Raw genomic sequence first — 23,290 nt, 5'->3', positions numbered from 1 at the left:
TATCTGTTAACTTCCCATTATTAATTTAGCACCCATATTGTTCTGTAACAATTTCAGAAACAAATGTTCACGGTAGATATTTTCTGGCTAAAGGTAGTAAAATTTCTAGCTATGACCAAAATAGGCTGTTTGTCACCTAGCTTGAGTACTTAAGTGCCTTAAACGAGCTTTTGACAACGTTGTAAGCAGAAACTTATTCTGTAAAGCAGTTATCTTTGGACAGAGGCCAGAACATCATAGTATATATCGATTGAGCATCTACTGTACACAAATGGTTACCTTCATTTCGAGTTCCAAGTGCTAATACATCCAGGAAAGACAGGCTTCTGTTAGTTTTGATTGTGTTCATGATCACAGATGTGAACTTATCACCTGGAGTTGCTCCTTAAACGTTTTGAATCTATATCTAATCGATGCCAGAATTTGAGGTCCTATGTATGAAATTAGGTAACAGAGTTGATAAACAATACTGAAAAGAGAGATCATAATATCAAACATGGAAGAAAACTATTCTTAGTCACCAAATATATTGAGTTTGTTTAGTTGGAACCCACAAACCAACAAACTAATATGCAACTAGGATATCAGTAGTGAAATTCGAACTACTAATATCCGTCCTTCCCAGCTACTTCTAGCTCTATCTTACATGAGAAGGTTAACAAATGGCTACTCTATGTTCTAAGGAGGGACAATACATGCACGTCTAGTGGGACTTCATGTCTATCTCACTTTGCATTTCCCGGTTAGCAGAGGAGAAATTTACAAATATTAAAGAATATGAGCACCAAGCTGCACTTATCTTGGTATAATCTCGGATACACTTTGAAAACTATGGAAATCTGTTGTATTTGTGGATGTTACGCCTTTCTTTCCCTTGGAGGATGTAGTAATGTTGCTACCACAACTCGATCGTTTAGAGCTATGTGGTCTGTAGACTCCTGGCTCGGTTAGCAACTTCTCATTTAGCTTGACCTCTTTAGACAACATTTCAATCACTTGCTTCATGTTAGGTCTTTGGTTATAAGCAGATTGAATACAAAATAACGCAACTTTGATGAAGCGTAGCACTTCGGCTTCTGGATACTCTGTCAGCTCCGGATCAACAAGATCTAGAAGCCTTCCTTCTTCTCTAAGTTTCCATGCCTGCAACAGTTTAAGTTCAAGAAATCAGCATAATAAGATAGGATTTCTTGTAAAATCCTACTGGCAGGTCATATACTCTGTATTCAAAGTTCAAACCGATGTGAGGAGTTATCACTTTTCACATCCCCTTAAGATACAAACTCTACCGGCTTCTAAGGCTGGATAAAGGATTTGAGTCGCGGTAGGTTGATGGATGACTGAAATAGTCTAATTATGATCAATCCTCTGAATTTTGAGGTATTGAATACACAATTTGTATAGCCGACTCCAACTAGTTTGGCATTGAGGCGACTAATATATGCATCTAAAAAGTTATTGTTCCTGAGGAAACCTACCCATTCCACTAGTATCAACAGATCTTCTCCAAATGCTGCATTGCTACTGCTACTGCCACTTACAATTTCAAGAATAAGAACTCCGAAACTGTAGACATCAGCTTTTTTTGTGAGCTGTCCTAGCAACGCATATTCGGGAGCAAGGTATCCTCTGCACAACAAGAAGATCTCCGATAGTGAGAACAGAAGAAAGGTCCTACTTTATGTGGAAAAAACAATGGATGCAGTTCAAAATTGCTTGTGTTTTCTCTCTTGAATGTACACTCACATTGTTCCAGCCACTCGAGTACTAACATGAGTGATATTATCAGGGAAAAGCTTCGCGAGTCCAAAATCTCCAATTTTAGGATGAAGATTTTCATCAATAAGGACATTACTAGCCTTAATATCCCGATGAACAATTGGTGGTTGTGCTTCCACGTGAAGAAATGCTAGACCGGATGCTGTACCTAAACATATAGCTGCTCTCTTGGTCCAGTTTAACGGAACACGTTTCCCTTTAGAACCTGCAATGGTAAATTGTATATGTCGTTAAGTCATGCACTTGGATAACACTCCTTCCAGTTCTAAAAGCAGATGATCACAGAGAAATTGGCTAACAGAAAATAGAAATATCAAAATTTGGAAGCACATTATATCAGCTACTTGGGCCTTATGTTATCGTAAGGGTTCATGCACGGGCTAATGCAGATTCATTTGCTATCATCTATATACTTATGTTTTTTTGGTACAAACAAGCATTTAACTTTGTGAAAAGTACCTAGTAAAGCACTGGCAAGGCTGTTATTCTCCAAGTATTCGTACACCAGTATTCTATTGACACCCTCTACGCAACAACCAATCAACTGAACAAGATTTGGATGTCGGGTATTTGAAATCATATTAATCTCTGTCAAAAATTCACTGGTCCCTTGTTTTGATTCAGCGGAAAGACATTTGATAGCTACCGTCCTTCCATCCCTCAAAACCCCCTGCAACCAAACAATCAAGTTGCTTAAGTAATTAGTACACTAACAAGGATTTCATATTTTCTCTCAATATTTGCACTATAAGGCAATATTTATGTAGAAACAAACATTGTAAACACACTAGTAGATCGATTGATACAAGTCTAACCTTATAGACAACTCCAAAACCTCCTCCTCCTATTTTCTTTGATGGATGGAAATTCTCCGTTGCTGATCTCAACGACTTATAAGAAAACAGTCTCACATTGTTGGTGGCAATCTCTAATCCTTCAAAGTAAAAATATGAAAGAACATCAAGTCTTGGAAGATGAAAATGGAGGAGAAAATCAACAAAAGAGAATGGAAGAACATGTTCAAATTTCGAGCAACTACTCAAAACAAATTATGCCTTAATAGTTCATACCATACAAAACATTTGGTTGTACAAACAGGTATTTCAGAGGCAATATGTTAATATTAGTTCTATGATCTAGGTGAAGTATTTAAAACATCTAAATACTCAACATTGTAGCTTAGACATGAGAATGGCATTGGCATCGATCTCTAATATACCGCGTATTGGATCAAACTAAGGCCTCAATCTGCAAATGCCCATGTTATTCAAAGCTCAATCTAAACGAACTCTGCTTCACATTGATTCGCTGAGGAAAACACCACATATAAAGTGCTTAATCTATGATACCCTATGGCTTATGGAAAGTGATTAACATGGTTCATTTATTTAACAAAATGGGCTAAAGATTAGTAGATTTCCCACAACATTTTGTACTAGGCCAAGCTGGATTGTTCAGTCCAAATTCACATCAACATATTTTTTAAAATCTGATTAGTGAAAAAAATTATATTTTCAACTTTTAAGGTCTGACAAATCCAGAGGTTCAAATATCATCATTTCCATTCTGTAACAACAAATTTGACAGTTTTTTTTTAACATGAAAGACAAAAATGAATTTAACAACAAACAGAAAATAACAACAACAACAACAGCAAAATAGCGACTATTTCCAACAGATCCTTGACTCAATTAATTCAACAACTTGTCATAAAAAATAAAAGAAATCTTGAAAACAGACAGGGGAAGATGATCTTACCTTGTACTTGAGTTCCTCTATTATCCTTGCACTGCCTAAAAGAACCAAAACAACTAAAAGCCATTCTTGAAATATATTCAAACTTTCAAGAATTGAATTTTGAAAGCACCCCAAAAAAAAAAAACAAGAAGAATTAACAAGTACTAATTCAAGTGGAATACATATTAAGTAAATTATACAAATTGACTATGATTAGAGATTAGAAATATCGTATATTGTATGAAGTATAAAGAAGTGAATACGATATTTATAACTAGTGGCAATTCATGTTTCACTTTAATTTATATCATCCATCTGTGATGACAAATTTTTTTTTTTTTTTTTTGTGATATCCAAGATACATCTACTGTGGGAAACACACTAAAGAATTGGTCCACGGAGAGGGTCATTATCTCTGTTTCTTTTTCATTTTTGTTTAACAGTCACAAATCCAATGAAAAAGGAACATGTAGTTTCCTCAATATAATTTACCCTAAATGAATTAGACTTTATCGATTGATTAAATTCAAAATTCATCTTTTTATATAATAGTATTAGAGTAAGATCCAACACAATTGTTGTTCATATATAAAAATGTTAGATTTGCACGGGCCAAATGTCTAGTCTTGGGCGTGAATCATTGTGTTGAAGAGTCTCACATTGAATGAAAAAAAATACATAATCTACTTTATATCTCCCTTTAGTCTATATTAACTGATTTTTTGAATTTTTTTTATTGTCCATAAAAAAGTGATTTGTTAAAATTTTCAAGAAAATTATTGAGATTTTTTTTCCTTTATATTTATTCTTTATTAATAAAGTTTTTAACTACTTTATATTTTGTAGGAGAATAATTAAGAGGGCAATAGTAGAAAGTAGCAGTTTATCTATGCCATAAAATATTTTGAAAAAAGTGGCATGCCCCAACAATTTATTTAATATAGATTAAAGATAATATACGCTTACTTTTAAAGTTGAGTTAGACTCAATATTTATTTATTTATACTCTGTTACTATAATAAATCTGAGTCAACTGCTGACTTTTCTGATGTATTCATGACAATTTGTGACGATTTACGGGTACAAGAATCCAGCACTTGAGCCAATACACTGAATGATACAATTGAGATTCAACTATACAATATTTACAATTTGTTTGGATGACTATTATTTATCATATTGTATTGTTATTTTATGTATGATGTTTATTTACATTTTATTCTATTATATTTAAATTTATCAATATTTAAAAGGTGAATAACCTTATTTTATGTTATAATTGATTTAGTGTGATTGCATCGTTAACTTATATTTTTTTTCATTTTGTTTTACTTATTACTCCCTCCATTTTTATTTTACTTGGTTGTTGATTTGACACTTTCTTTTAAAAAAATATTTATTAAAGGATTTATTTTACTAAATTAATCTTATTAATAATATTTTTAAAATTTGATTACTAATACTTTCTGTAATTATTTAATGATAAGGATAGTACTGAAAGAAAATAGTATTAAAAAATTATTTGCTAACACAAAAAAAATCTATTTTAGAATAAAAACCAAACAAAATAAAATAGAGTGAGTATTTAATTTTTTACTCAATTCCTTTTAATAATAATTCTATCTTATCTCTGATTTCCTTTTTAATTTTATTTTTAAAGTTAATAGTATGTGATATTTTTATTAACAAAAATATAATATTCATTAAAATAATATCACACAAATTAAATCACTAGATCATTTACTTTGAGGTCCACAATAAAGGTCATTTATAACCACGAGCTTCATCTGCCTCATCAACTATAATTACCACTGTACTTTTAGTTCCGTGGCAGGAAAATCCCAAAGAGCCTACAAAATGGGACAGTTAAATACTTTTGTGTTTCACATTTGAGTAGTTGAAATTCACGTCGGAAAGTTTTATTTTGGATTAACTTTTCGCGATCAAAGGTTATGTTAATTAAAATCATGCATCTATACTTTTTTTTTAATTTTTCACATAGTGTTTGATATTTTTTTATGGATTAACTAATTCAGATTTGGGTACATTACATCAAAAATAATCTTTAGCAATAATTAATTTATGTTAATAGTTTAATTACTGCTAAATATGTATTTTAGTGATAATTAACACTCTTTGTAAATATCTCTAAAGCTATAGCGACATTAAATCTAATGACAGCTAATATCAATAAAGGTTTAATTTAGCATTTTTTGTTAATGTGCATATTTATTGCTTCTAAAAGTTGTTTTTGTTGTTAGTAGCAAAAACACTGCACTTTGAAGTTATTAAGTGCTCGTTACCAAAGATAATTTCATTCTCATAACTCAAATTCAACACTCTAATTAAGGATGAAGAAATATTTATCACTTCACCGCACTCTTTAAGTGATATACATCTAAAGAGCTTTTTGCACCAACTTAATTAAATGTACGTACCAAAAATGGTTGTTGTGATGAAGTGGTAAATATTTCTTCATTCTTAACCAAAGTTCATGGATTTGAGTCCCCCTTAGATACAAAATCATCTTTGTTTGAGAGTGTTTTACCTCTGAAACTTTTCGATGCGAATCCAAATTTACTCGAACTCCGAGAGAAACAAAAAAAAAAACTTAAATGTACGTGCATGCATGACTCAACGCGTCAATTTGAATCATATATTCAAGTGTAACATGTCATTTATAAAATCAATCAAATAAAAAGTTGAAAATAAAAACTGGAAGTAGTAAAATTATGGGTTCATGAATCACATTTTGCTTGACAATTGACTCATGAAAGTAATAAAACAAACAATGATTTATCTTCACAAAATATGTTTGAATGAAATGTGAATTGTTAATTGATGACATATAGGAGTCGGTGCATGCATGTATTAGCTAGCTCTAGCTGGGCTAAAAAAATTGAAGTTCTCTAGAACTAATTCTAATTCATTTATGTACGATAATCAAAGGTGAATTCATAATTTCAAACAAGATGATTTTAACAATAACATATTTGACGTTTACTTTGTGAATGTAGAAAGACATTGACAAATTTTATTGACAGTCCTTTAAATTTGTCAGTAAATTTTATTTAGACGCTTGAAACTAAGACTTATTTTAATTGAGCATCTAAATCCTGATAAGATATTTGTATTAGATTTTTAAAATTTAAATTTTGCAAACTCATTTGCGCATATTTTCAAATATTCATTACTAGATAAAATAACTATTTAAAATATATTATATTCTTCAATTATACGAATTAATCTCTATAAGCCATAAACATATTCTAATTAAGGATGATGTAATTAGACCCTAAGGTAAGAGAGTTTACCAACAGATCAATAAGTAGTTGAGGGGGGAACTGGTCCTACTACTCGGTCAAGATCGAACTTTTCATGAAATTTATAATTGTATTACTTATAGCTTCTTGGTTCATAGACAAGTCGATTTTGAAATTGTCTATCATTCAAGACATAACTTGTATTCATACACTTTATATTCGCCCAAAGTTTGCTCTCATCAGAAATATAGACAATTCTGCCCCCTCAAGGACCTCTTATTCATTCTCATTGAACGACGGCGGGGGAGTAAATACAATTAGAACCCCCCACCCCCTCTTCATTGGGCTTAGGAATAATCAGGCTTGAACTGATGACTTTCACCATGTTAAAGTGACACTATCATTGAGTGCATCTGAATACATGATAAAATATTTCTATTACCTATAGACACTTTCGATTTAAATTTTGAATATATTTTTACGCGTAATATCGAATTTTTCTTAATTATATACATCATTCTTAATTAGAACATGTCTAAGGTTTTACGACTTACAGAGACTAATTCTTATAATTAACGAATTTAAAATATTTTAAGTAGTTAATTTTTCCACACATAAAATAAAATTATATCAAAAATATCTAATAAAAACATTTCTTAAATATCTAAATAAATCTGTAGCAAATTTTAAAAAATTATCAATATATTAAGCCAAAAATAAATATAAGTAAAAGTTATTGAATTCATGTAAATCCACAAATTACGCGTAGATATACCTCAGACTATACAAATCCAAAACTCATTTATTTCGTATTTTGAATTATTGGTAAAGGACAAGTGACCTAGTGAGAAGGCAAAGTGAAGATAAGAGTGGATCATGGTACCGTCCAAATTATGGTCAATGTGTTAAGACACAAGCCTCAACCTATTTAAGGATGATATCACCAGGTTTTTGTGACATTTTATGTTGAAAAAGATGGTTACTACTATAATTTCGGGTTAAGAAAAATGTGGAAGCGTGTTTATCTCTATAAGACTATATATAAGAAGGGTGTGTTTTGAGGTGTGAAGTGGGAGAGAAAGGATGTCTATAATTTATTGACTAATTGTTTGCTCAATCATAATTAAGATATCGAAATATTCTAAGACATTATATCAATAAATTACATATTTTTATATATTTTTTATCAATAAATATTTGGGTTTATATGTTATTGCAAAGTTTCAATTACACATAATTTTACAAAGATTTACTAATCCAAAAATCAACAATATTATTAACTAATTGTTCTTTAATATAATTCTTTCATATGATATATATGAACAACTTCTTCACGTCGAGCATTTTTTTTTTTTGTAGGATTTGAAATTATAGGTCCTTTGTTACCCAAAACATTGATTTGTGGGGCAAATTTTTAAATTTTAAGAAAATTGATATCACAGACTTGGAATTAAAATCCTACCTTTTAATAGGAATATTTGAAATTTAAAAAAATTCAATTTCAAATTGAAGTTCAAGTTTTGTTCAAATATTATATATATATATATATATATATATATTTGTTTCAAATTTAAACTTCAAATTGCATGGCCAAACGTGTGCGTGTTTGGTATGAAGAAAAATGTTTTTCATGGAAAATGATTTCCTAACTAGAAAATGTTTTCTTGGAAAAAAGTGAATTTCTTATTTATTTTCTAGTGTTTAGTAAGTATGAACTTATTATTCTAAAGACATTTGAGGCTGGATGGGATGAGGAGTGGGTTCAGGGGTGGTGGAGGGCTGGGGTTGGGGAGATTGCATGGGTGGGAGGAGAAAAAATAAATTTGGAATGTCACTTATACAATCTGTTTTCTTTATCTCTATTAGGGAAGTCATCTTCCTCATTTTTTAAGAAACTTATTTTCCTCGAGAAAACATTTTTCAAATATTTTGATCAACCAAACACAATTTTTTTGAAAAACATCTCCATATATACAAAACACACCCTATATATTTCCTCAGCTCTCTCCCAATTCATTAAAATATGGGCTCATTTCGATCTATATTTTTCTTTTCACGACATTATAATAAGAGAGCAAGCAAAAGATCATGAAATCACTAAAATTCAAACTAGCAATTTTTCAAAGAACATTTTTTATACATATATTTACAATTAAGTAGATATATGATTATCACATACATTGAATTTCCGCCCTTTTTATGACTAATTAGAAACTAGTTTAACATTTTTCAACGTGTACCAATTGAAGTTAACAAAGAAACAAAAAAAAATAGAAGCATCCAATGAAAGAAAGCTACTTAATTAATTAGCTCATGAAATTAAACATTCCCCCAACATACAAATTTGAGGAAGATTAATTAAATAAAACAAACTAATTAAGAACACGTCAAAAAAGGAACGCCCGTTTAATTTCATTTTTATAAAAAGAAAATTAAATACATTTATTATTATTGCTAGACTCTCTCTAATTTCAACATGGAGAAATTTGACTTAGTCACTTTTTTTTCAAGAATTATGTATGTATTTCTCTACATGAATTTTCTTAGCTTAACATTTCAACAAGAAAATTAAGACATAAAATTGTGTTTCAAATTCTTAATATAAGGTATTGGTTGGTTTTACTTGACTAATTACCACATTCTTTATTTACAACTTTCAATATTATTTTCTTCAAATTAATTATATTTATTAAATGGAAGTATCAGTTAGAACAGGTTGATGGCCAAGAGGCCAAAATTCAACGCACCGTTTAAATCTCAATAATATAATAAAGTAACTTCAATAACTTCAAAAAATTAGACTGCACTCATACATATATGACTGAAGTTTTAATCAATTTTTACATGTAAAATTCGAAGAACAAATTTTTTTGGTAAAAAAATCAATTGCACTTTTAATACACATTACTAAAATTTTAACCTGCTTTACATGCACTTCACTCATGTATGACCGAATTTCAGAAATAACTTTTGTTTTAGTAAAAATATTTAATCGCACTTCAAACACACATGATTAAAGTTTTAGTTAATCTTTATCTTACACTATAAAATATTAGAAATTAACCTTAGCAAATCATACCAAACTTCAAATAAAAATACTTGATATTTGTGCACTTTTGCACCTATACGCGTCGACACACAAACTTTTCAAAACTTGCAAAGTTTTCAAATTAGCTTTCTTTTTTGGAAAAAAAAGTTGTCAAAAAAATTCACTTCATTTTTGAGAAAAAAGAACCTACTAATTGATCTACAACACGTAGAAAAAGACCATGAAATCACTAAAATTCAAACCCAACAAATTAACTATCTGGCTGTCCATTTGGACATATTCAATAGGATTAACTAATTAATTAATTAATTAAGAAGATACCATATGATTATCTCATACATTGATCTACCATTTTAAATTATGACTAATTTGTGGCTAGTACTAATAACATTTTTCAACGTGTGACTTTGAAGTAATAAATAAAGAAACAGAAAAGTAAAAGCAAGTCACACAAGACTCATAGAAATTAAACATTAAGTACAAAACTGAGGAAGATTAATCAAAGAGCTAAAACTAATTAATTAGGAACAAGTCAAAGTATGAACACCCGTTTAATTCCATTTCTATTAAAGAAGAAAAATTAAACATTCTAAATGGAGAAATTTTGACTTAGTCACTTTTTTCTACATATCTTTAAAGAATTATGTATTCTCTACATGTATTTTATTTTCTTATTCTAACATTCCAACAAGAAAATTAAAACATAAAAATGTGTCTCAAAATTCCTAATATCAGTTAGGTTGATTTTACTTGACTTACCACATTCTTTATTTACATTTACAACTTTCACTATTTTTCTCTTCATTTAATTATATCATTATTGAAAATATCAATTAGAACATGTTGGTGGCCAAAATTTAGAGTAGGCAATTTCAATAATATTATATGTAGTAAGGTGATCAGTTCGAACATTTTTTGTCAAACATTATATTATATATATATAAGTTGAAAATTATTTTTATACAATAATGACATATCTAGTGAAATCCAACAAAGTGGGGTCTGGGGGAGTAAAGTATACGTTGACCTTGTCAGTACCTTGTAGAGCAAGTAGAGAGGTTGTTTTCGAAAGACCCTCGATTCAAGTATAACAAACTCAGGTAAAAAAAGACGAATACAATGGACAAAGCATAAGAGAGAAATAGTAACAACAACAAAATAAAGTGATAATCGAAATGCAATAAACAACATATGAAAAGAACTATAAGGGTACGACTAGTCCTGTAACAGGCACTAAACCTCTACACGGCAAGACAACATTCTACCCCTTCTAGCCTTCTACCCTAATATGCGACCTCCACTTCTTCCTATCTAAAGTCATGTCCTCGACAATATGAAGTTGCACCATGCTATGTCTAATTACCTCTCCGCAATACTTTTTCGGCCTACTCCTACCACTCCGTGTATCCTCTATATCCAACCTCTCGCACCTCCTCACTAGGGCATCGATGCACCTCCTATGCACATGTCCAAACTATCTCATGTTTATAGGTATATATTAAATGTTGTGAAGCTTCCGACTACGCCTTACGACTGATTGTTGTTAAAATAATTTTATCACCACCCTTCATCTAGAACTCTGTCGTAAGAATATAAATATCATTGAACTATATGTTCTAATCCCTCTTTTAATTTTTTTTTAATTTAAATTATAAGAAGTCTTTTGTGGTGACTTTAGGAGAAAGGGACATGCACTAACAAAAGCAAAATTTAAGGCCAAAATCAAGGCCACATCTAATAACAATAAGTAATCGCGTTGAAATATATAAAATTAACTGCTATATTATAAATTATATCGTTGTTTATGCTACTTACTCTCAGTTTAGTCCTACTTTTGATTTATATATATATATATATATAACTCAACTTAAACGTTTGAGGAAGTGGTCAGCTACCTAAGACGTATGGAATATTTGTCAATTTCCGCGTATCTCTATTTTATAAGTAAACCATTAATTAGTACAAAAACCAATCACTTACTGCCAAGTGTCCTTTATAATACAAAAAAGTAATCATTGACTTGTTTAAGTAAAACTTATCGTGGATAAGTAATTTAATAAAATAATGTTTTGATTAATTAATCATGATAAGTGAAAGTTGTGTATGTCTCGATATTGATGTAAACACTGAGTAAGATTTTACCATTCATATTTTAGAAAATACTGAATTATTGTATTGAAATGATATTTTTTTAGAGTAAATTTATGTATTATGTTATGTGGGAATTAATTATTCATGTATTAATTATGCTATCATCTATCCTGCATAAAATAATAGATAATTTCCCTCATACTTTATTCATGTGTATTAGTTGTGTGAATTTCTAAAAATTAATACATAAATAACCTATTTCTTAATCGTACAGTTAACACCCCCTAAAACTAGATTTGAGTAAATATACGTTATGAATCCAGAGTTAGGTCATCTTGTTCATCACTGAATGAAGATGGGTTAGTCCCATGTGGCAATGTTCACAGAAATATCACACGATAATTAATCAATTAATTATTCTCTTCTCCTTTTTTCATTTTTTGTCAGATACTCACATTAAAGTCGTTACTCGTGACAAATTTAGATTCTCATTAAAGTACTATGACAAATTTAGATTCTCATAGTCATGGTGTAAGGCCCATTGGATAAGAAAACGCTCCCTATAAAAAAAATAATCTGCACATTATAAATATTCTAGTGATGTGTTATGAATCATATATTTGACATGGTATCAACTATCAAATGCTTCTCCACTATTACCTTTATTCATATTTCTTGGGCTCCTCTTCTACACCATTTTGGCTACTTACTAATCTCCATCTTTTACAGCAATATGAGTCCAGAGGACCTTGGTAACAGCTGGGTACAAGGCAGTTACCGATGTGACCTAAGAGACCGCGCGTCCCCCGACAATTTACGTACCTAAATGTGGTTGGCAGTGTGATCAAGATCAAACAAAAACTTCAGCCAAAATACTGAAATTACACTTTCTGGTTGCTTAAACAAACCGATCTGCTAACTGCTAACTGAATACTTCACTTCCGTCAAAACAAGTATAAGAGCTAAAAGGATGACCATTCTAAAAGTATCCTGTAAAACTTGGCTATTACAAGTTAGCGTATGAAAATCAAGGTTCCTTATACCAACAAGGGAGGAAGTTAGAGTATGTACAGTTGACTATTAAGGGATGAGTAATGATATGGTAGGATGGCTAGTTAAGGTTCATCATCGCTTCCAAGCTCATCATCATGGCTTACTGTATAGAGGCTTCCATCTGGACCCGCGACCTTAAACCTATAGATTAATAGTACAAAGAAAAATACAAGAGAATTAAACTCTTGGAATACCAAGATGCCACATTAAAACGCGAAAGCACACTAGATACCTCTCAAGAATGAATTTCCCTTCCTTGTACTTTTGAGTCTTGTCATGTGCGGCTTCCTGGGAATTAGTTGAGAGTTGACAGTAAGAATATCAGGGTAACTAAAGATCAGAAAAAGAGAGATACAAATCAGATCTTTGGTGAAGAGAAAGCTCACATATTTCCAGCCCACAATTGAGCCACACCCCACACAGAATATGTCAACAACAGTGTGCATTCCGGTCATCATCATCCGCTCTTCTTTTGCTCCAACGGTTACATTCACACTGCAATGCACAAAAAAGGAGCAAGACATAAAACACGATATTGCAAGTGCAAAGCATGAAGAATTGCATGTAATGACTGTGTCTACTATGCCTATCCCCAATATAGTATCTGAGAAATGTGAATCTTACTCTGTGATGCATAACACCACTACAAAGACCGTTGTGACCTCAAGTAGATTATGTTGCTAGTAGTTCAAGTAATTGCAACAAAAAAATTAAGTTATAAGAGAATTGGAGATGCATGAACTGATATAATTCAAGCATTCACTGCCTGATTTTAATCACTGATGGCTTCAAAGTTTTCCTCCACTATTAAAGGTGAAAGCACTCCATATAAAATGGCAGGTAATTTTGAGCTTCACAAGTCAAAGAACACTTACACTTTATCAAAGAGGTAAGCTCTCCCATGACTGCAGTGGAATGACTGTAAAAAAAACTTACAAGATCATTAGAATACATATATGTAAAGCAGAAATATCATAACTTACGTAAGTGTAATGTGTTTTCCAGCCAGTTTGCAGTTAGTAGCATAAAGATAACATAATCCAGAAGACAAGGAATAATACCAGTAACAACTACTAATAGCATCAGTACAGCTTTCTTCAAGGGAATAGCAATTAGAAGTGACTTAACTTCATTTGTATTCGAAATAACCTAGTAAGTCATATTGACATAGATAGAAATAAGATAGCAATATATTGGACATGATGGTTCTAGGTGGTCTCTTCAAGGGTATACCCATTAGAAAGTGCCTAACTTCATTTATATTCTAAAAAACTAGCGAGTTCAATACTCACATAGATTGGAATAAGATAGAAAAAGATTGAAATGGTTGAAAAGATTAGACTTAAGGACAAGAAATGCTAGTTGGCCTTATATAAAACTGATAACAACAAATGGAAAGTTATCCAAACTTCGTCATAGAAAAATGGAACCAACACACTAAGACTGAAGGCGAACCTTCAAGATGAAAAAGTCACATAATTACCTACAAACATAACTTATAAACAAGAATCATAGATCCTTCAGATACCATAGGTTGTCAGTATAAGAAGTATGATCAGTTACTTCTATTTGGTTGTTACATGTTGCCTAACAATATCAAACAGCTGATGTTTTGCATGACTTTGTCTTCCATGGCTAGTATAACAAAGTCTCACTGTTAAAATATAGGGATATTGAGTATTAGAATGATTATCCAGCATTAAATTCAGAGCTCTCTTCCATCGATACAGGATGGGTAAATGGTTGTGGCAGTATTATGTGAACTACAATGGCAACTAGTGCCATAAAAAATTCAACATCAAGACCCAAAGTGGATTTCTGCCATTGTGAAGCATCAGTATGTCAGTGCTTAAGTCATGGTTATAAGAAAAAGACACAAACGAGAACCCAACAATTTGTGGTGATCTACTACTTAACTCATTTATAGGTAAGAAAGCTCTATAGAAGAAGCCTTATGCTAAGAAAACTGGACTATGCCCAGAGGTTTGGGCACTGGGGTAACTATCTATTGCAAGCTACACAAACCCCTGCTCCAGAGTCCAGATTATGAGAGAGATAAGCCATGTAAAGCCAACCTAATGATTAAAATGGTGAGATCCATTTCATAGTGGACCCTTCTCTAAGGCCAACGCATTCCCACAATCCTACTAAATCGACAATCACAATTTCGAGCAATCAGGATTCCATCTCCAGACTCCAGACTCCAGAGAAAATCAATAGATAAGACGCCCTTGTATCTGAAGTTGATTATGGGCACCACAGACAAGACCTCAGAACATCGGCTTCACTTATGCACCCAATTTCTTTTTGCCTAGGTTTCATCTCTTAAAAATTTGTTCTTCCATGAAAAGGAAATTAACTGATCTTTTCCTTTTTTGATATAATTGACTCTCATCCTTCAACTTAAAATGGAAAAGAATCATTAACAAATTGCATTCACATTTGGGGACTATGAATTTAACAAGTTAATAAGAACCTACAATGATAAGGTAAAAAAAAAAATGTTCAAATGAACTGAGATCAATGTATTCAACCTAATAGTAGGATTCCCCTTTCCTAACTAATCCCCTTACGTGAAAGACTCATGAATCACAAATATTCAAGATTCCTATCACTTCATGATTCTTAACTTTTGAAAACAACTGACAATCCTCAAATTCATTGTATCTTCTAGATTCTATAACTTGAACCGACTATTGTACTTCTCTTAAGTACTGCTTCTCAAAGCCCCAAAGCGAAAAATGAGTGGGTTTATCTCCTTATATTGTCAAAGATCAATCCTCATCTTTTGAGCTAGATCTTGAAGTTGAGTTAGGTCCAATTTCCACTTCTTTACAAATACACTTGGACAAAATCGACCGACAATAACAGGTTGCAGTTTGTAAAACCCACAGATAAGGTTATGCTTGATTTGTCTGATTGTAATATTTTGAAAAATATAACTTTTTAGACATGTTGACATAAACCTGATTATTGCTGGCAAAATGTTACGTGTCGAGGTAACGAAAGAAAATACAAACCAAAATGTGATAAAAATATATCGGATAACCAGAAAGAGACTAATGGAATCATAATTAGTTGATGGGCAACCTCTATAAAACGTAAAAATGAAATACAGTTTGCTCTAAACAAAGTCTAGTATTACATGGAGGCGAATCAAGAAATTCTTATAGGGAATACCGCACTTCGTAAAGAGAAGGTTGCCTACCAAGTTGGATAATGGAAAACTTTTAAAAAACACTCATCATTTATCACTCCAAGATAATAGCCTACAATTTTACTGAGATATATCTAGCTAGGTTGCTTCTCATATTCCAATCCAAGTTTCCAACTAGTAGCAAAAGCACCAATTAGGTAGGGGGTGGGTGGGGAGGAAGAGAAGTGGGGAGTGGAAGAGGGGAAGGGGGAAGAGAGAGATAACCATACTCATGTGATGATTAAAATCAGAAATTGGTTCATTTTCCATCCAAAGGATGATATATCATAGAATTCCAAACCTATTTTTCTGAATAGGATTAAAGATTCCACTTTTGCTTAATTCACATAATAATAAAGATGTCGGTGAAAAAACACCATAACTCAATCAACTGTGCCTCAATCCCAAGTTAGCTGGGTCGACCATATAAATCCTTTATATCCATTCCTTGTTGTTTGAGCCTATTTCATTCAATTACTAACATACTAAAGACAACTTAGTGGTTCACCTAAATTATAGACTTTATAAATGGTACAGCTATTTTTCCTACATTGGCATACACATATTCAACCAAACCAAAAAGACTCGTAGCAAACACCGAACCTCGTGTATGTATTGTAAATAGGCCTTAATCCCAACTAGTTGATATTTCGGATTCAAGCCTGAAAAAAAAATCCTATTGAGAGCGCCGCGCCCATAGAAATGGGCCCTACAACCAAAATAGAGAAAGGGGGAAAAACCAACCTTAGAAATAATGTGATCAGCCAAAGCAAAATGGGTTTGACAGTGCTTGCATTTGTAGATGCTTCCTTCAAGAGTTATCACAAAAAGCCTACCCATTTTCTCAACTTGCAATGTACCTTCAAATAAACCGATCAAAATTATTATACCCTAAATTCAACCACGAAAATCACTGTTTCATCACAAATTGAAACATTAGTACAACAAGATAATCGATCCAAAGTTACATTTCGAAGAATCGGTACAAAATAACCAGACCCATTTCATAAAATCATATATTATTACAGATGAATCAAGGAAAAAAAGAAAAATTGAACCGAGACGATGAGCTCACCAGAGAAAAAGTAGTAATCTTTACCACAATTAAGCCTGTGTTCGTTACATTTATAGGCATGACATAGCGAGAAATCTGTATTTTTAGAAACTCACCAAAATTAAACTTGGGGATTTGTTGCAGGTGTCGTATTTCCTTTCCCCTATTGACAATTTGCATGATAAATATTATTCCCTCCGTCTTAGTTCCGTTATTTATGTGACACGATTAGAATTTTTATATCCATCAATATTTTTTTAAATTAATTTTTTTATTTTTTGATATATTAAGTTATTAGTTATTATAATTTATAGTATTGTTTATATAATTTTCAATATATAAATTTTATTTTTAAAAATTTAAATTTTTTATGTCTAAATTCACGATCAATGAATAGTTATTGTAATTTATAGTATTATTTATATAATTTTCAATATATAAATTTTATTTTTAAAAATTTAAAATTTTTATGTCTAAATTCACAATCAATGAATAGTTATTGTAATTTATAGTATTATTTATATAATTTTCAATATATAAATTTTATTTTTTAAAATTTAAAATTTTTATGTCTAAATTCACGATCAATGAATTTGTAGATAGCTAGTCGAGTTGTAATGCTTGAAATTGGTGACTAATAACATTCATGTTAGTTACAAAAAAAAAATCATTAATTAATATGCATATTATGATAAAATATTAATATCAATTTATTATTTTTTAAGAAGCGTACAAATCCAAATTAAATAATTAAAAATATATGGGGGAGTATATCTCTCCATCTTTTATACTAGGGAAAAGGGTGAAAAGATCAAAAATGTCTCTCGTTTATACTTTGGTTCATTTATGCCTTTATTGCTAGAGAAATGGGTCAAAAATGCCCTTAATGAAACGGAAGTAACGGCAGCTTCTTAAACAATTTAATTAGTCTTAATTAACATTTTCACTTATTAGATTTTTAATTTTTTATTATTTTTACCCTGACCCATTTACCATTTAACCCGGCCCACCTTTCTATTTACTCTTCTTCCAATCATTTCTAGATCAAACTATCCCACTTGTAGTTCAGATGAACACTATGCTTCTTATTAGGGTTTCTTATTGTGAGGATTTTACCAACTTTTGAAGCAAGACAATCAAGTTTCTCATAAAATATAAAGCTATAGATTCAAGGTATGTTACTAATATTCATCATATTTTAATGTAGGATTAGGATGTTTTGGTCAGAATCAAATTGGGTTTGTGTGTTTTTGTCAAAATCAAGTATTGTTGGGTTATGTGTAATATAATGTTGTTGTCAGTTAATATTCACATAAAAGAACTTAGTTTTAGAGATAAAGTTCATCTTTTTATGATTTTGTTGGGTGTTTTGTGGTGCCGAAATTTTTTATTATGTTATATGAGATTCTTTATGATTTTTTTGAACTAAAATTGTGTTTAGTTACTGATATGGGCCCTTCTTTGTTCCTTTTTCTTGGGTTGTATTTGATGATGATTGACAAAGTTGACTTTATTTTTCACTACGGGGGTACATGGGTAATTTCTCCTGAGCTATTATATAATCAGAATTCGGTGCATGTTTTGTCTGGGTATGAAGCCAATAATGTTAGATTTGCTGATGTTTGCAAAGAGTTCACAAAGAATTTAGGGTTCACTAAAGTAAATCAACATTTAGTAACTGGACCTTCTGGAAGGTACTATTTGGTGATAGACGATGATGGTATAAGAACTTTGCAGTACTTATTCAGTAAGAAGTTTAGAGTGATAAATTTATTTGCTGTAAATTCTTTCAATTTGAGTATTTTTGCTCAAAACATCACATTTCATACTGAGACATATAATGTGGATGTTGATGTAGCTTCTGACCAAGAAAGTAGTTCTAGTGAATTCGACGAATCAGATTCTAATGATTATAATGAGGAAGAACTTGAGGTCTTTAGCCAAGAAAAAAGAAGAGGTGTGACTGATAGTTTGGAGAATTATAAAGTTTTGGAGAAAGGGCAAACATTTAAGGATATCCCGGAAGCTAGAAGGGTAATAAGCTTCTATGCAATGGCCAATCGTTATGGACTAAGGGTGAAGAAAATCGATATAACTAGAGCCAGGTATAAATGTGTTAAAGGCTGCCCCTTCACAATTTTAGTATCAAAGGATAAGAAAAGTAGTACTTGTTCCATCAAAACATTGAATTCAGTACATACATGTGATTCTACTTATAAATATTCGAGGGCTAATGCTAACACACTAGCACATTTATTCAAGAGAAAAGTTCAGTACAATCCTCAATTTAAGGCAAAAGACATGCGTGAAGAGTTAGAGACTATTTTAACATGAATGTGTCTACATCTAAGGTTAAAAGGGCTAAGAGGTTGGCTATTGAAAAGCTAGAAGGGAGTTTTCTTGATGACTACAACAAACTTGAAGCATATGGACAAGAACTTAGAACTTCTAATCCGTGAAGTGATGTTTGTTGTGTCGTAATTTTCCTATCTTTAGAAAAATCAATTTTTTTGAAATGTTCTAAGTATAAAACAATTTGAGGAAAAACACTTAAAAAGAGTTGCAACTTAATTTTTTAAAGAAATTAAGAAAACTTATAATTTTCAAAGATTTAAACAGAAAAAAATCATTTGAAAATACCAAAGAGGGTTCGGGGTTCAATTTACACTTCGAGAAGGGTTTAAGCATTCGAAGTGTCCGCTAACATGCGGTTGACCTACGACTTGACTAAAATATATTTTGACTATTTAAAAAAAATGATTTAACATAAGAATAATAATTTGCAATATTTGGTTAACTTTGAGAAAAATAATGAAATAAATGACGCATTTTATTTTATTTTTATTTTTTTAGAGAAAGGGGTCCAAAATGTAACATTTGACTCGAAATACAAGTGATTAGAATATTAATAAAACTAGATTAATTAGAATTTTTTTAATTCATTTTGAAATAATAATTTAAACCAATTTAAAAAATTAAATCATGAACTTCATTTTAAATTAATGGACTAACCCTTTTTGAGAAAATGACTAAGTAAGTATATTTTATTTTAATTAATTGAAGAGGTTTTGACGAACATTTTTAAAGTTTATTTGAGAAAAATACTTTAACTTAAAAAAATAATTTTAAAATGAATAAAATGCGATTAAGTGAAAAGCATTAAAGAACATCTCTTTTTAAGAACCAAATGTTTAACTTAATTGAAGATACAAAATTTTGATCAATATACTTAATTAATAAAATAAATGAACACAAAAAAAAAAGAAATGTATTAAAATTAAACCAACCCAAAGAAAATAACTCATCTTTTGGGGAATCTAATTAAGCTAAATCACAATTATAAAGTTAAAGTTAATGATAAGAAAACAAACAATAAATAAAGACAATAAAATAATTTAAAGGCAAAGGGGAAATGAATTTGGGTCCCTTTTTTTGGGGCAAAACTCTTTGCTGATTTGGGCTTTTGGCTCAATACCTTTTTGGTATATAGTTGTTGTATACGAGTGTATATCTGATGTATACAACCCTTTTTTCTGCTTTCCGAAACTTGTAGCAGCTTCATTTAGACCTGTTTCAGCTTCCCTTTATCTTCTTGTATCCTGATGAGCGAGACTGACAGGAGGAGAAAGGATTTTGGCCTCCGTGGCCTATTCGAAATGCAAGTTCGGAAACATTCGAGTCCAAATTGGACTCCACCCAAGGGAGTTTACATGCAACGTAAATAAATAGAAAATATATAAATAAGAAACCTATTGACTAAAAAAAAAAATCAAGTAAAAGGAGGAACCCATGTGCTAATGTTTCAAGAATCACACATCATAAAAGATCCAAGATAATTCCTATGTGATTAAGCCCATGATAGGGAACAATTTCAATTTGTCTTGACAAATTATTACTCACAAAGATATATGACAACAAGCAACAATACAACTAAAATCAAAACTAATCAAACTTAAAACCCAACTAATATTCTTAACATTCCAACCAAGATCATTAGGAGAGAAGTAACCAAGTTAGAACTAACTAGTCATTATCTAGCCTTAATTAAAAAATGAGCTCACACATGCTAAGTATATGGACATATGAGAAAGGAACACTAAGAACAATATGCATAAGCATAATGAAGCAGGGAGAAGAAACCATGTCAAGCCTTAATAGCTACAATTGACTGATCAGAGCTAAGCAAGAATGACATTTGAGCAAATCACGAATTTACCAATTAAGAAGGTCACATGTAACGACCAAGAAGCCAATTGAACTTCGGCTAAACAAGGAAAACTAGACTAGGAGGTTAAATGCAAAATAATCATGAAAAATGTCTCAAACTAAGCTATCGATGAGAGTTGAAAAGAGAGGAACAATTTTCATACAAGATGCAGTTCGCACAGAGATGAGACTAACAATGATTTGTCTAAGCATTCACATTTTGTCCATTCAGGGAGCAAGAAACATGATTCCAAATCGACAGAGCGATAACTATTTGTATCTAAAACTCAAACTTTCAATATTATTTACCTTTCAAAGAAGTTATCTTATGTGATGAATAACAATAAGCAACAAAGATCAAAACTTACACTAAAGAAAAACACAATATACATCTACTAGTTTTCATAGCAAAAACAAACAGAATGACTTGAAACAAAATTCCAACTCAATAACTAACCAACTACGAATTGAAATATCAAGAGAAAGAGGATTTTACCCTTTTTTTAGCAACGAGACTAGAAACGGGAACGAGCAAGGATGATCAGCAATTTTTACACCGAAACACAACTCCGAGAAACTTCAAAAAATTTTGGTTTAAATATATTTCTTCCTCTCAACACTTAGCTAACTCTTAATATTTTCTCCCCCCTTAATCGAGAACAAGAAGAGGATATTTATAGAAAGGGAATTTGGGTTCGAAATTGGGGGAAAGGGTAGGATAGGAATTAGAAAATCAATTCCCCAAATTCAAATTTTCAAGGGCCAAGGAGCTGCTCATTGTACAAGATTTCAGCCAAATCCCATGAAATCTGGACGAACGGATCAACGTGGACGGTTTCGATCAAACCCATCGCCCTTTCGATTGACGTGGCGCCATCTTGTAGCCACAAGGTCGATGGGACACGGCTGGCAGGGCTGGGCTTTTTTCCATGGATTTCGCCGTTCCAGGCGCTGCTACTTTGACGTTTTGGACTGCTTTGCTGAAGAAGATGGAGAACGCAAGTGGGGTCACAACTGTTGATTGTTGTATGTATGTTGTATGTATTGTTTTGATTGAATTGGGTTTCTTTGTTAAAGAAGAGTTGGGCCGAGTCTATAGGGGAAAAGGGATGGGTTAGTGAAGTGAGCAGGAATTTGGGATGGGGCCTGAGATTTCTGGAAATTTAAGAAGGGCCCAAACTTGGTCTCATGAAGGATTGGGTGAATTGGTTAGATTTCGAATTGAGGATTAGGCCCATGGATTAAAATTATAGCCAAATGAATTTCGAACATAATCAAATTGAGTTTGATTAGCAAATTCGACTAAAATTTAAATAAAATGAATTAATACTAATTAATTAACGAGCGTCTTAATTTTAACGAAAATAAAATAATTAACTTAACTACGAACTAAATAATTTAAAATTATAATCATAGCATAAACTAGAGTGAATTAATAAAATAATTATCTAAAAAATGTCAAATCTTTTGGAATGATTTTCAAATATTTATAAAATATACTAATTATATAAAAACATATTTATTATTTAAAAATTATAGAAATGACTAAAATTGCTTTAAAATAGCCTGAAAAGCATTTTTAATTTTTTATAAAAACTAACTATTCCAAATCATTTGAAATTGAAGAAACTTGATGATTAATTTATATTGTGGAGGTTCAAAATTGGGTGTCAACAATGTTGTTATCAATATATCAAAAGAAGCTCTTTTACAAGGTAAGAGGAAGTTCTTAAGGATGTACATTTGTTTCAAAGCATTGAAGGATGGATGGAAAAGTGGTTTGAGACCACTTATTAGGCTGGATGGTACTTTTTTGAAGGAAAAATATAAGGGGCAACTATTAGTTGCTACGAGTCAAGATT

The 23,290-nt window shown here is 31.3% G+C and overlaps 3 protein-coding genes across 7 annotated transcripts in view; all 3 read right to left on the bottom strand.

Moving 5' to 3' along the window:
- Positions 1–23,290, bottom strand: part of LOC125827363 (tubulin beta-2 chain) — a 461,890-nt gene that overhangs the window by 324,063 nt on the left and 114,537 nt on the right. The window lies entirely within an intron of this gene.
- Positions 491–3,761, bottom strand: LOC125827371 (putative serine/threonine-protein kinase). The gene is made up of 6 exons (XM_049506686.1): positions 3,538–3,761; positions 2,595–2,713; positions 2,239–2,449; positions 1,747–1,984; positions 1,479–1,629; positions 491–1,143 (listed from the first exon to the last, which is right to left on the bottom strand). The coding sequence occupies exons 1-6, from the start codon at positions 3,599–3,601 to the stop codon at positions 796–798; spliced, it is 1,131 nt and encodes a 376-aa protein (XP_049362643.1). The 5' UTR covers positions 3,602–3,761; the 3' UTR covers positions 491–795.
- On the bottom strand, positions 12,893–17,398 carry LOC125827421 (protein yippee-like). 2 transcript variants are annotated; one of them, XM_049506734.1, is made up of 6 exons: positions 17,339–17,398; positions 16,913–17,028; positions 13,848–13,891; positions 13,359–13,467; positions 13,205–13,260; positions 12,893–13,113 (listed from the first exon to the last, which is right to left on the bottom strand). In XM_049506734.1, exons 2-6 carry the CDS (start codon positions 17,006–17,008, stop codon positions 13,035–13,037), a joined length of 384 nt encoding a protein of 127 aa, XP_049362691.1. In that variant the 5' UTR covers positions 17,009–17,028; positions 17,339–17,398; the 3' UTR covers positions 12,893–13,034. The 2 variants fall into 2 exon arrangements, with proteins under 2 accessions (XP_049362691.1, XP_049362692.1); XM_049506735.1 differs by having other exon boundaries at positions 17,244–17,363.

The sequence above is a fragment of the Solanum verrucosum genome, unplaced genomic scaffold (genome assembly GCF_900185275.1).
Source record: "Solanum verrucosum unplaced genomic scaffold, falcon-dt-bn FXZP01000138.1, whole genome shotgun sequence".
In the NCBI taxonomy this organism is placed as follows: domain Eukaryota; kingdom Viridiplantae; phylum Streptophyta; class Magnoliopsida; order Solanales; family Solanaceae; genus Solanum; species Solanum verrucosum.
Note: the sequence above shows the minus strand (reverse complement) of the source record. Positions and strands in the feature narration are given on the sequence as shown.

Excerpts from the sequence above, each read along its gene's own strand:
- LOC125827371 (XM_049506686.1), bottom strand. The coding sequence starts at position 3,601 with ATGGCTTTTAGTTGTTTTGGTTCTTTTAGGCAGTGCAAGGATAATAGA. Across the intron at positions 2,450-2,594 it reads GTTTTGGAGTTGTCTATAAG|GGGGTTTTGAGGGATGGAAG; the intron begins GTTAGACTTGTA and ends GTTTGGTTGCAG. Across the intron at positions 1,985-2,238 it reads CCTTGCCAGTGCTTTACTAG|GTTCTAAAGGGAAACGTGTT; the intron begins GTACTTTTCACA and ends TTACCATTGCAG.
- LOC125827421 (XM_049506734.1), bottom strand. The coding sequence starts at position 17,008 with ATGGGTAGGCTTTTTGTGATAACTCTTGAAGGAAGCATCTACAAATGC. Across the intron at positions 13,261-13,358 it reads CAATTGTGGGCTGGAAATAT|GAAGCCGCACATGACAAGAC; the intron begins GTGAGCTTTCTC and ends ACTAATTCCCAG. Across the intron at positions 13,114-13,204 it reads GGGAAATTCATTCTTGAGAG|GTTTAAGGTCGCGGGTCCAG; the intron begins GTATCTAGTGTG and ends ATTAATCTATAG.